The following is a 14,755-nucleotide window of genomic DNA, read 5'->3' on the forward strand; positions in this document are numbered from 1 at the left end:
GACACCTTATGACAATTTCTATAGAAAAACGACCTTTTAAATTTACGAACCTTAGCAGGAAAATTAGACATTATCAATTTACACGAAGAACAGAATTTGGTCAAAAAACAGTGTATATTTTTTTGACAATTACAACGAAAAAAAATATCACCTTTCATGGCAATTTTGTCAGAACACAAGCACTTTTTAGAGAGCTAAGGTATGAAAATCTGCTAAAAAAGTCCTGTTTTTGCAAAAAATCGTCATCTTTTTTTTCAGTTAGAAAGTTCCATTTTTGTCAAAACTGTTCGAAAGTGTCATTTTTTGCCCAAGTAGGTAGTCAAAAAGTCCTAATTCGTTTCCAGGAATTAGGTAAGACTTTTTGACTAATTTGGAAAAAAATAATATGTAGATTTTTGGGCAATTTTGACAAAAATAAGAATACAATTTTTTTTTTTTGCAAAAACAGAACAACAATTTTGAAAAAAATTAGATAAGAATTTTTTACGATTTTGTCAATGTCAATGAATGGAATTTTTGCCATTTCTGGTAAAAATAGGGCTTTTTAAAAGTTTTGACGAAAAAGCAGTACATTTCTCACATTTTGGCAAAAAACAAACATGACTTTTATACGCAAAATTTTAACAATAACACCAAAAATAACTAAGGAAGAGATTTTTCGTTTGAAAAAAAAAGCTTCCAAATTCCTAGAATGAATTTTTTGTTACACTACCAAAAAGCGGATTATCCAATAAATATGGACAGACTTATCGATTTTGAAACTGTTCAGAGCCGGAGTTGAAATATGATAACTTAACGTTTGATTATATAACGATTCGATTATATTGTAGGTATTTCGAAATTTGTTCGGATTATTTGAAAACTTAGATATAAACACCAATTACGAGTATCTTCTTTACATCCCTTTGAAAGCAATTAACTTCAGTTTGTAATAGGGGGGTTTAGAAGCCCTGCCTAAATAATGATATAGTGTAGAATAAATACCATATGGAGGAGAATAGAAATATTCCTTAGAGGGGGAATAATTCTCGATACCTAGATAGCTCAGAAGGGTGGTAGTTTTCCTAAACTGCCCTATACATCATTTAAAAGTATATACCCAATAAATACGAATTCTATAATATTTACAAGGTATATTTACAATTTTTTACATAAATTCATTGACCTACATGATTCTACATTTGATTGTTACTAGGGTCCTAAATGAATTTAAAACGAAGATAGATCTTTCCATACGTGTGATGGAATAGATCAACATAATTTTAATCATAGTCCAAAATTATGAGACTTCATCCTACCCCATCTCCGAAGGTGTAGGATGGATAAATTTTGCTTAAACTAATTTTATTTACACGAGAAAACAATATTTAAATTAGTCATCATAGATAACGACGCCTTGCTCGTAATCTATGCGAAGTGAATACAATATTAAAAGAAAGTAAGTAAGTGTATCCTGCTTACCACAAACTGTACACGTTTTCCATCTCTTTCCTGGGGGCTCACCTAATACTACGAGCCGTCGATGGAACTTAACCAAATGAGACACATTTTAATTCTTTGCCCATTTCGGTGATGTCTAGATACATCCCAAAATGTCAAAAAGGTACACTCGTTATTAACCGTGAATATTTCGGTTAATCTAGATTGGATTGAAACATTATCCATCAAACGATGAGATGGAAAAAAACGAAAGAACTTCTGCCATGAACTCCGCATAGATGTCCATGGCTTAAGTTGTATTAACTATGACGAGAGAACTGACGATTCGCGAGTTGTCCCAGCCCACGTACGGAGACTAGATTTAGTTGCCGGAACCATGTCCGAAGGCATCCAAAAAACATCGAAGTCTACTACGTTTCAATGTAGAAATCTGTATTATAAAGACGCTTGAGATGGTCAAATCCCTACCCCTATTTCTGGGGAACCAATAGCGTACTTGCTAAGTACACATAAATTAGACAATTTATGTGACTTTACTAATTAATGGCCAAAATCCCTATCTCGGGCTATAAACGTCAAAGGCTGTCAAGAGCTGTCAAGGGCTCGAGAACCCTTTTACTTTTACATTCGCCAACTCGCGGGTGCGGCCCTACATGCGCGAGTAGATCGCGGGTACCTCGAGTACTTAGCCTATCTAAATAATTTACACACGTTCCCAACATTTCATTATAAGGGGTTCTTATTATAAGCACTACCTTCGGCAGTGGGGCCAATCTGCCCTCTGTCAATTTTGTAGTCGAAATAAGGTCCTTGAAATTTTTTAGATAAAAATGAGGTCTTTTGACAATTTTAGCAGAAAATAAAACTTCCTGACAATTTTGGTAAAAATACGGATTTCTCACAATTTTGACCAAAAAAAAAAAAAAAAAAACGAACTTAAACGTTAACTGAAAATTTTGAAAAAATATCCGACTTTTTTTAGAAATTTTGAAAAAAAAAATTATTGGTATTTTTACAAATGTTTTGTTAAAAAGGCAGGAGTTCTTCAACAATTTTACCACAATTCAGGAATTTTTGACTAATATCATGCTAAACTTAAGTGAGACTTTCCGACATGTTCTGGCGATAAAGCAACAAGACCTTCAGAAATATTGGCAAAACAAAATAACTATTTAGTAATTTTGGCAGCAATTTTGTTATTTTTTGGCAATTCTGGAAAAAAAATGGTGGAATTTTTGCCAATAAACAAAACCAAGGTTTAGGCAATTTTGACAACAAAAAGAAAACAGAACCTTCCAGAAAATTGTGGCAAAAAAGAAGCGTTCGTTTTCCACAATTTTGAAGAAAAACTCTAAACTTTTTAGACAGTTAGATTAAGGCAAAAGTCAATAGTTACAGTTGGTTTTACTTTTAAGATGATAGGTAAGTAAGTAAGTAAGTAAGTAAGTAAGTATGTTGAAAAAAAAAAAAGAATTATTTCATGACAATTTTGCAAAAGTGGGACTTATACAAATACTGGGGCAATTTTAATTGAAAATTTTTGACAATTTCGTTAGAAAAAAACAGGATCTTTATTTGGCAAAACTGAACATTTTTATACATCGTTAAGGTGAAAATCAACACTATTTGGATGTTTTGCTGAAAAAAGCAGAAATCCTTCAACAAATTTTAGTAAAAACTAAAGGAATGGGATCTTTTAGCAGTTCTGGCAAAAAAATCGGACTTTCTGCCAATGTTGAAGAAAAAAACATGACTTTCTTGCATTTTTTTTTTTTTTTTTTTGGTGCAGAACTTGGCTGTTATTTGCAAATTTTGACAACTCTAACCTTATCTCGATAAAAATAACCAATGAATGATTTCTTCGAGGGAAAAAACTTCCACATGGAATGACTTATTTGTGATGCTACTAAAAAGCAGATTAATACATGGACATATGCATCGAGTTAAAATCATCTTTTCAGAATCGAGGTCAATATATACGAAAAATTAAAGCCTAATTGAAACGATTCGATGATACATGTTTCGAAATTCGTCCGGATTATTTGAAACAGAGATAAACACAAATTATCTTCCTTACATCCGTTTGGAAGCAATCAACTTCAGTTTTATGTTCATTCAACATACCCACGAATACGTAAGATCCTCGAGTGGTTTTTTTCGACTGGACAATAATTTAAGCAAACATGAGTCCATTTCACATTACATGGATATGGATATTACTTTTCACCACCGGTTGCATTAGTCAAGTGAGTTTTTTCCTTGTATTAATATGTAGATAATTCGTCGATTTTCTACTTTAGGATTAATCTGAACAGGGTTGGGTATTTTTGAAGCTTTTATTATCGAAGGGGGAAGGACCTAATTAGAGATGTAAAAATTAAAATGAATCATTGCTCGTTTAAAAACGTTCTTCCTTCAGCTAAGTATAGCTTTATTATAGGTGTTGATAAAATTCTATATACACATTTAGGGTATTTCGAGTCAAATTATCTGATTATCAATGTACATTGTATTTTCTTTCAGAGTAAACCCTCAAATCTCACTTTAAATACCGATTCTGAAAATTTGACTCGAAGTCAAACGCATTGGTCAACTCATGAAATAAAACATATCTGGGCTATTAAACAATTCAGTCTACATGAGAAATTCAACACTAGTTACATTTTATCTCCCGTGTTACACGCGTCCACAACTGACAAATATGAATGGTATGCTGAATTTAAACCCAATGAAATTGATAATGGATATAAATCAATTGCTCTGTTTATATTCCTATCCAATGGCAGTACGGTAAGAGAGGTAACGGCGGAATGCAACGTTTCAATCATAAATGAAAAAAAAGAAGTTCTACATTCCAAACCCTTTGAAATGTTAACAAAGAAGTACAAAGCTGCAGTAGCTGGCGGTGGTTGGGGCTGGCCAGCCTTTCTCCAGAGAAATGATTTTTTCAGAAATCAAATACTCCAAAACGACACATTAACACTACTTATTTGCATAAGATGGATTTCTGAATTGTCTAACGACGACACTCCTCATCAACTTGAAATCTCTTCGTCTAGTCGTCCCAAACCTGAAACAACCACTACGAAAAGTAATCTTCCTGAAAACTTGGAATCGATGCTTGAAAATCCCAACTTCGCAGACGTCGTATTCATAACGAATGGCAGCAATTATCCAGCACATAAGAATATTTTGGCCGCACGTAGTCCGGTTTTCGCTGCCATGTTTCGACAAAAAGATTCGAAAAACGGAAAATTGAAAAAAATTCGAATAAATGTAACACCCATGAACGAGAAAGTATTACGTGCGATGCTGCGATACATTTATACAGAAAAGTGCGAAGAGTTGGGAGACCTAACAGGTAGATTATTTGAAGCTGCTGTTAAATATGGTTTGGAAGGATTGAGAGAAATTTGCGAGCAATTACTTTGCGAGAATTTGACGGAAGAAAACGCAGACGACATGTTTGTATTCGCCAAGAAACATCATGCAAACGAATTGAAATCAAAAGTCATCGAATTTTTATCGAGCAGATCTGCTCACAAGTTGAATAAAATCCGCTAGCTTCCTCATATACGTACTCAGCTACAAAATGAAACAGTGTCGATGTGAAGAAACTATTTTGATACCTAGTAATTTTGGTTCTTCCATCGAAATTCTTCAATTTTTATGTAATCAATTATCATAGTACCTAAGTGGTTAATATTTGATCATAAGAAAGTACTTATATGAATGTACCTCCTGTACTTTCATGCTCTGTTCGTAGAATTTCAATAAGATACCCAATAAACATAAAATCCCTCGTTATGACCATATAGTGACTAATGACTTCTTTCGATAATTTATTTCAATTACTCTTACAACAAAGTTCGTTTAATCACCTCGTACAATTCGAGAATCACAGACTAAGAAACTTGGGAAAAACAAGCCACAAGCCTTTGAATAGGTATAATTTAAAAAATCAACAAAAAAGCAAGAATTTATCATTATACCTAAGTACATACATCTGGCCATCGACAATTTTCTAAAAAGTGAGATTTTCTGACGATTTGGCAACAAGTGGGACTTCTTTAATCTTTACAATTTCGACAAAGAAATAGAACCACGACTTTTTTCGACTATTTTGAGAAAACTGAGGACTTCTTGACAATTTTTATGAAAAATGTCGCCTTCGTGACAATTATTGATCATCAACGGAAAATGGAACGTTCTGGAAACTTTGACAAAATTGGAGCTTCGTAACGATTAGCGTTGGGATTTTCATGCTTTGCATATTTTTCTATGGACTGAAAAAAGAACATCTTTGCTAAGATCTCCACGAATCATGAAATTTCCTGATGAATGAACCCAATGCCATTTTGCATATTTTTCATATTGCAGACCAAATTGCATAAACCTACATATTTGTATTTTTGAATGTTTCAGCATTCTTTGGTATTTTTTGGCATACGAACGGAAATTTTGCAAAATTGAAATTTTTAAGACTTTTTTGGTTCAAAAAATCGCAACACTGCTAAAATGTCATCACGAAAATTTAATTCATGAATTTATAAAAGACTTATTTTGCCTATTTTCTAAAAAGAGAAATGTATTTTTTTGATCACTGGGTTCATTTTGATTTTTCATGTTTTTCAACTTGAAAAATCCTTTTCAGGGATATGGTATACTCAAACTGAAATTTTTGCATATTTTGGGTGAAAAAATTACATGAAATATTGCATATTTTCATCATACTTATTTCTGCATAAAAATTCCAGCTCTAGTAATGATTTTAGCGTAAATGGGACTTCCTTGGAATTTCGACAAAAAATGGGACCCCCATTCGACAATAATTTTACCAAAAATGAAGACTTTTTTAAACTAACTACCCGTATTTTGGCAAAAGTTATGACTTTCTGAGAATTTTGGCCAAAGTGAGACTTTCTAACAAATTTTCATCGAAAAACAGTATTTATCTTTTTTCGGCAATTTTGGCAAAAAATAAAATAATCATTGGGTTACTTTGACGGGAAATTGTATACTTTTTTGGGAATTTAGGCACAAAACAGAATTTATCGGCATTCTCGTTGAAAAGCAGAATCTCTTATACGGTAATTTTGGCAAAAAAAATTGTATTTTTCGCAATTTTTGCAGAAGTGGGACTTTTATGCGGCAGTTTTTTAATAAACAGGACTTTTTACGTGACAAAGGCTAAATTCGGATGTGTTGGCGAAAAGGCAGGAATTTTCTGGCAATTTCGCCAAAAAACAGGATTTTGTCGAAAATTCAGATAAAAAAGTAAGTTTTCTGGTAATTTTCAAAAAAAATAGCACTTTTCAACAATTTCTGCCAAAATTAGAACTTTTTTGGTAATTGTAACAAAAAAATGACCCTAACAGTATTGGCAAAAACGAGACTTGAGGTGGGGGATGTTTTTCACAAAAAATCAGCATGTACAATTGTACATCAATCTTTTTCTCTCAATTACCTTTCGTGTTCCGGCTCAGAGAAGTGGGAGTCTGATTAAATAATACGAAAATTGTGGCATAAAAAATTTGTCCGTCTTGAATATGATTTTACTGTTCAAAAATCATGGCACATACCCCTTGAATGCAGTATCATCCCCTTAGCTTCGACCAAAATGAAAAACTGATAGCATTTCTGAAATCAGCGTCCTTGAAAACCTACATTTCGATATACATGTCGATTTTTTGTGAAAAATAGACCTACTCCCCCATATGGTCTCACCCCCTCCCCCTTGGAATCAAAAAAATTATTGCAAATTAAAAACATTGATACAATCATCATTATCTCGGTAGTAAGAAAATATGTACTTATGTTGATCACATTTCTAGAATTGATTCAACATAAGCAAGATAAGGGTCAAATTTGACCCCCTCTACTACCTCCCAGGAGGGGTGTAAAAAGTGCCTCCGAGTCTTATTCGATGGCATTTGATTTGTAGTATTCGAAAATCGACATTAGAACCTTCTCCGGCTAATTGTATGCGGTGCACAGTTCAAAAACCCCGATTTTTGTAAGAAAATACCCAAAAAAAAACGTCAATTTTTAACCCCTTTAGACCCCTCTGTACACCCAGGGTAGAGGTATGCGAAAGTAATAATGGTCGATTCGCATTGCAATTGACCTGTAGAATCCGAAAATGACCATAAAAATGTCGATGGAAAGCCAGCCTGTCGTCTAGGGTTGAAAAACTGTAATTTTGGGGTATTTTTGAGAAAAATGCAAAAACTTCACTCAGAAAATCTTAAATTTGAGGCATGCCTTTTCCTCAGATTTTGAAAGTAATGGTATTTTTGAACTCAGCGGGGTTCAATCATGTGGAATTGACACCAATATCGCCCCGTTAGCCCCATTTGGAAAAATGGGGGGTTGAACCCTCCCCTAAACCACGCCCATTCCCCTCCTATGGGACTTGGCGATTGCCTCCCGGGTTTAAAAATTTTCTTTTGGTGTCCTTGTTCATCGTTCCAAATTTCAAAGCTTTATCATAATTAGCCGCTTACTTACAGTTTGCCACTGAACTAGTACTCACAGTAAACTTCTTGAATTTCTTGTCAAAATCTAAAGCACGTAATTTTTGACATGGATATGTTTTTTGGGCCAGGGGTCTGAAATTTTTACCACGTCACGCCGACGATCTGCCTCACACTGACTTTCGAAAACTTGCAAAAAATGTACGATAAAATTCTCGTCATCGTGATAGATTTTCAATTTTAAAAACGAGAACGATGAATTTGTGGCATTCTGATGTAAGTAATGTCAATGTCATATTCTCTGGCATTTTAATAGGTAGACATCAATTTTCATCTTTCTCAATATTCTTCAATTGGGGGGGGGGTCTCATAAAAATGGACTACCATCATTTGGAGGACAAAAGAGTGCTTTTCTCGAAAAAGTGGTTATCTAAAAGTACTCTGCTCAGAATATGAATTTTTCATTTTTTTTTGTTGATTTTTTTCAACTTTGAGGGGCTTTAAAGGTAACCAACCTGATTTGGGAGACGGGGGGAAGGTTTTTCTTGAAAAAGTGCTTATTCAGAAAGATTCTGTACATAGATAAAAAAATTTCAAAAAATTTCTACAGACATCAATTTATAATTTTTTTTTTCAAATTTGAGGTGCTCTATGCAAGAGAACCAAAATTATTTGGGGGTCCAACAATAGTTTTTTTCTTGAAAATGGGGTTATGTAGAACAATTCTAATGTGGAAATGAGATACTTAGATATTTTCATCAAATTTTCCGTAACTTTGATTTATTGTCATTTTATGTGATTTTTTCAACTTTGAGAGGCTCCTTACTAGGGGGCCAATATGGTTTGAAGGGCCGGGAAAAATTTTTTCTTAAAAAGGGGATTATTTAGAAACATTGTGACGTAGAAACAAAAAAATTTCATGAATAGAATTTTTTTTAATTTTTTCCCCACAGGGGACTACCGGCACCACTTTTTTTACAGATAGGGGGAAAATAAAAAATAGGGAATTATTTTCTCACCTGAGGTCATGTTTTTGGGGGGGTGGGAGCTACAAAATTCCAACTTTTCAAGATAAGGAACACCCTAGACCATAAAGACTACTTTTGATAACTCCAAACACTCTTACAGCTTTGTTCAATCACTTCAAACAATTTGATAATCGCAAAGCTGGAAAAAGGTAATTTCTCGATTTGAATCCTTTTTCGTTTCATTTTTTTGCCAATAAGAGGGGAAAAAATCAATTTTTCAAATTTGTTATAAATGGGGACTTTTTGATATTTTTTTTTTTTTTTTTTTTTTGCAAGAACGGGCCTTTTTTTGACAATTTTTGACAAAAAAAGAAATTTAATTAACATTTTACTAAGTAACACATTTCTAAACACTTACCGGAATTCGTGAATTTTTTCTATCCACTGCATGCCCATTTTCAACTTTGGAATTGAACTGACTATTTTCGGGGCTCTATTGAATGAGCGAGAACTTTAATCCATCGTTTCAGAAACTCTGAAACAAAAAAGAAAAGAAAATGAGATTACGCACAAATTAAGGTAGTCTAAAAATCAATCCAATCGAGTCACTTCTTCTGTTTCAAAAATGAATCAAGACCTTTTCCTCCAAGAGAGCCATATCATATTATCTTAGAAAGCTTTGAAGTTGTAAATGTGGAGCTAAAATATGTGTCGAATACAAAAATCTATCATTTTTTTTTTTTTTTTTTTTTTTTTTTTTGGAGGTGGAGACTGGAGAATTATATTTGCATATTTTGAAAATAGTAATTTTTTTGAGATCAATGATTTTCTTCCAATTATTCGAAACACTCCCACTACTGCACTTCATTCAGTCATCCATTCCATATACTCGTAGTTTGAGAACCAAACAATATGAAATGTCTCTTGCCATTTCATCTACTCATTGTTCTTCTCTGTTTGCCATTAGCTTACCTGTACCTACAACCAAAATTAAAATTCAATTTATCCATTCAATAAAAATAACAAAAGAATTCATTTTCACGAGAACATGAAACTTCCAAATGGTACTTATGGGTTTTTATGAAAAAATTAGGTAACGCTTATCTAATTACAACCATTGGACTATAAATAATGCTTCCAAATTCGTTCGAATCATTTAAAACTGAGATAAAAAATAAACTTCCTTACGTCTGCTTGGAAACAACAGTCTTCAGATTATCATTCGGCAGATAAATGTGTGAGATTGTATACTCAATTGATATTTTTTAAAACTTTCCAAATCTATAGTAAGTAATTCATTTATAACCAGTGTTTTCTCTTGATTGGACCGTTGAAGCAAACATGAATCCGTTCAACATTACGTGGAAAGATATACCTTTCGTTTCTTCCTGCATCAGTCAAGTGAGTACTTATTTTCTAAAATTCATAAACTTTTCATTCCGTCAATAGACAATTAGTTGATTTCTAACTGAAAGTTCACTCGATTTATGAATCAAGTATGAATATACGTATTTAATTTTCGTAACATTGTATACTTTTTTTCAGACTGAACCATCAAAACTCGCCTCAGACAAACATCCTAAGAATATCACTACGAGCCACACGCGTCTGCAAACTCACGAAGTAAAACATATCTTGATTATTCACGAATTCAGTCTGCACGAGACATTCAACACTAATGTGATTTTATCGCCCATGTTACACGCGTCTACAACCGACAGATTTGAATGGTACGTTAAAATATTTCCCAACTACATTCACGAAGACATTAAAACAATTGGTCTTTATGTACACCTATCCAACAACAGTAAGGTTGCAGAGGCGATGGCAACGACCAATATTTCGATTATAAATCATAAAAATGAAGCTCTACGTACTGTAAAGCTTGCGATGGCGAAAGAGTTTCAATCCGGAACACCTGAGACTAATTGGGGCTGGGGTTGGACAAACTTTTGCAACAAAGATGATTTGTTCAGAAATCATTTACTCCAAGAAAAAGACACATTAACGCTATCAATCAACATAAAATGGTTACCTGAACAATCGTGCAAGGTTGTTCAAAGTATTATGTCTTCGACCGATCCTACACTCGAGACCACTTGCATCAAACTCAATCCTTCAGAAAACTTGGAATCGATGCTGGAAAATCCGGAATTCGCGGACGTCGTATTTATCACAAATGGTCACATGTATCCAGCTCATAGGAGTATTTTGGCCGCGCGCAGTCCCGCTTTCGCTGACATGATCCGACGCAAGGATACAAAAAATGGAAAAAATAAGAAAATTCGAATACAGGTCACAAACGTGGATGGAGAAGTACTACACGCTATGCTGAAATATATTTACACTGGAAAATGTGAAAATTTCGAGAAACTAGCGGAAAAACTATTCGTAGCAGCAGTAAAATATGGTTTGGACGGACTGTGAAAAATCTGTGAAGAAAAGCTTTGTGAGACTTTGTCAGTCAAGAACGCAGCAAAGCTGTTGGTATTTGCCGAAGAACATCAGGTTGATAAATTGATATACAAAGCTAAGGAAGTAATAGTAAACAGTCAGCTCGGCAGTTGAGTACACAGCCAGTCGCTTTCACAATGCCACTGCCAATGCAAAGATACTAGAATCTTTGGCATTTGATCTGTTTTTCTTCTTACATAAAAATAAATAAATTAAATTCTAATCATAATAGTGGCTCTTAATCAACTTTTGTATGTGCTAATCATTTCTGTAGAATTCATAGGTATGCATCGAATAGATACGAATAGGTAAAGTAACATTTTCATATCAAATATGTCATCTGATCATTTGTAACACAATTTTACAAAATTCATTCAACCGTTTCACACAATTGTCTTTTGCTATTTCATTTATTTTTCATTTCTAATCACTACTATTATTTATATATTTTTAATATTTTTTATGTATTTATTTTTTTGGTTCCCCGGACACACGAGGTGCCGGGGATTTTATCTAATAAACAATTTATTTACATCTTAAATCTAAGACTATACGAATCTAAAATAAAATATATGTGTCATTTCGTAGGTAATGGGCCCATTTGGTCGTTTCTATTTATTGAGATAATCGTTTTTTTAGAGAAAAAGTTGAGAGAATCGATAATCGAGGTTTTAATGGATTTCAATGTAGAACATATCCAACTATCGCGTGTGTATCAAGGCCGCAGGTGCGCCCCAAGCGGAGAAAAACGGAACTAAAGTTTTTCTAAGAAGGGCCCATTTGGTCAATTTTGTTTTTTCGCGGTAAATTTGCTTCTGAAAAAAATACCCTCCGAATTATATACTGCACCTAGTCGCCAGTAGCAACATGTATACCAATCAAAAACACGATTTTGCTAGCTGCAGCGGTAGCTGTGTGGCATATAAGTAATGGTTTGCTGAACCGGAGGTGTGGGTTCAAAATCGCACCTTGAGAAGAAATTTTTGAAAAAAAAATTTTCACAATTTTTATTTTTACAAGTTGAATTTTGACAGAAAATGTAATTTAATCATTTTTTCTGCTTTTGAACAGAGTAAGGAATTTTTATGCAAAATTTTAATTCATTAGATCATTGTTTTTCAGGCATAAAATGTTCATAAACGTGAAAAGATTGATTAAAAAAACTTGCTATTGCAGGTAGGTAGTAATATTTGACATCAGAAACAATAATCTTCAATTTTAGGTGTGAGGTCTAGGCCTCAACTCGAAATCAAACTACAACTTGAATAAATAAATATGTCAGACAGACAGGTGCGTGACAAACGTTTATTAGAGGAACGTAAAAAGTATGGTAATCACGCGCGAGATAGATACAGAATGAATAATTGATAAACTACGTCTGTGGCAAGAGGTACAATGCCTCCCACTACGTCATAGTTTGCTGCGCGCACAGATGCACTCGGCAGCTTGGCAGGTTGGCAGTGCCTGCCCTAGTGACGCCACATTAGGTATGAAGGTTTTGGGATTACAAAAAATTTCAGCTTTTTTCAGAAAAAAAAACTTTGAAGGCGATTTTCTCAAAAGTTGAGCTTTTCAAATGTTTAATTATGGTTTTTGTTTTGGAGGTTTTTTTTTGCACTTTTTGGGCTTCAATCCAGCTCATATGATTGCTCCAGAGGTCTACTTCACCCCCCCCCCACCCACCCACCCATAACTCAATATCGACCAAATGGGCCCATTACCTGCGGAATGACACATATTATCTTAATTTGTCCCTAATCCTAGATTTAAGATGCGGGGGGAGAACGAGGGAGGGAAAGACAGGTTGTCCACCATGGTTCATACCCCACACAGTTGCCAATGGGCCAATCACTGAAACGGACTTTAGGTAAGTATTCATGTGAGCTTATAGGGTAGACTGAGTCCCCCAAACCCGCCTTGGGAAAAGAGATTTTAGGGAGGGGAATTTGGTGCAAAGAGGGGGCGATCAACAATTGTTGGTCTCCCCTTTGCATTACAAGAGTTTTGGATATGGGGGTCTTTTGTGAGGCGGCCAGTGCACTTGCTAAGGGCTTCTCACCAGCCGCTCACATTGAATTGAACTTGAGAGTATAAAAGCTAATTACAACTAATCAACTTAGGCTGAAAAATTTAGGAAAATAGGTATAATTAGTTAAATTGGTCTATTTAGCATATAAGCTATGTACAATATTACAATATTACATAGAAAACCACACTAAAATTAAAGCGTACGGTTTTAAGAAAAAATAAACATATTTGAGTAAAGTATTCATACGCTTCAACACAAATATACTCAACTATAGTTGAGTATTTACAACTGAAGGTAATACATCTTGACAGGTTTGAGGTTATTTACAGGGCTTCTTCAGGTCGATGTTGGGTTGATGTCTTGATCAGGATTGAAGCTGTTCCTCCTTTGGGATGCATACTCTGACAGCGATTGAGTGGTCTTTGAAGCATTCAATGATGGATTGCTTCACCGTTGGCCACTCTAGTTTATCCAGACCACGCCCTAGTCTTGGAACTGCTATCTTTTTGATCTCAAGTTGGTCGCATTTAACTGCAAGTGCTTTCATCATTGATACACAATAAATCCTTGATTGATGGCTTATCATTGTACTGTTCTTTGATGATGGCATAAAGGATGTAATTTCCCAAATGGCAGTTTGAAGAGTTTGATTTTTAAAAAAACCAACAACAAAAACAATCGTCAAAAATGGGGCTGGGTCAGTTTTAAATTTTCAAAAATTCACCAAAAATCGATCATCATTGAAAAACAAACATTTTAAAAGCACGAATTTTACCCAAAAAATCGGCAATTTGTAAATTTTCAATTGCCCGGTAGAACATCAAAAAATTGTCTTGGATTCTGACGAAAATGACCTAGACTAACCCAGAATCTGAAAAACTATCTTTTGAAACTGGGCAATTTTTCCAGAACAGGCCGAAAGAGGCTAAAGCCAAAACACAAATACTATGATGTTTTCGAAAAAGCCCTCTCATTGAGAGCTCATATCTCCCATCCAGGGGCACCCCCAGGGCTAATTTTTTTCTGAATAACTTTCAACTCAGATCAAAGGTCTCTGCTGAATTCGCTCAAAGTTTTCCGATATTTCTTTTTTCGCCATTCACATTAATACCTTAATATAGGGTGTCCACTTATTTCTGGAAATGATTTCCCCTGACTTTTTTAGGTTTTCCATACCAATTTCTCCAATTTTCCAGATTCTTGAAAAATGAATTACACATGCGATCATGAGGGAGGGAGGGTGGGGGGGGTGTCGAATTTTTTCGAACATCATGATTCATGAGCTCCAAATATCGTTAATAGATTTACAATTGTGCCTTTTTTTCCCCAGCATGACTGTGTGCTCAATAGGGTGACCCTGATTGAAACTTGAAAGGATTTTTTTTTGG

The 14,755-nt window shown here is 34.4% G+C and overlaps 2 protein-coding genes and 1 long non-coding RNA gene across 3 annotated transcripts in view; 2 read left to right on the forward strand and 1 right to left on the reverse strand.

Annotated features, from left to right (window-relative positions):
• LOC135849375 (uncharacterized) overlaps positions 1-14,755 on the reverse strand; it is a 498,164-nt gene that overhangs the window by 361,022 nt on the left and 122,387 nt on the right. Inside the window, exon 4 of the long non-coding RNA XR_010559526.1 lies at positions 9,303-9,419. This is a non-coding gene — a long non-coding RNA (uncharacterized LOC135849375). The remainder of the gene's footprint in view (positions 1-9,302; positions 9,420-14,755) is intronic.
• On the forward strand, positions 3,494-5,370 carry LOC135848585 (speckle-type POZ protein-like). The gene is made up of 2 exons (XM_065368518.1): positions 3,494-3,686; positions 3,964-5,370. The coding sequence occupies exons 1-2, from the start codon at positions 3,624-3,626 to the stop codon at positions 5,002-5,004; spliced, it is 1,104 nt and encodes a 367-aa protein (XP_065224590.1). The 5' UTR covers positions 3,494-3,623; the 3' UTR covers positions 5,005-5,370.
• LOC135848048 (speckle-type POZ protein-like) lies at positions 10,021-11,881 on the forward strand. The gene is made up of 2 exons (XM_065367821.1): positions 10,021-10,285; positions 10,430-11,881. The coding sequence occupies exons 1-2, from the start codon at positions 10,226-10,228 to the stop codon at positions 11,309-11,311; spliced, it is 942 nt and encodes a 313-aa protein (XP_065223893.1). The 5' UTR covers positions 10,021-10,225; the 3' UTR covers positions 11,312-11,881.

The sequence above is a fragment of the Planococcus citri genome, chromosome 5 (assembly GCF_950023065.1).
Source record: "Planococcus citri chromosome 5, ihPlaCitr1.1, whole genome shotgun sequence".
Lineage (NCBI taxonomy): Eukaryota > Metazoa > Arthropoda > Insecta > Hemiptera > Pseudococcidae > Planococcus > Planococcus citri.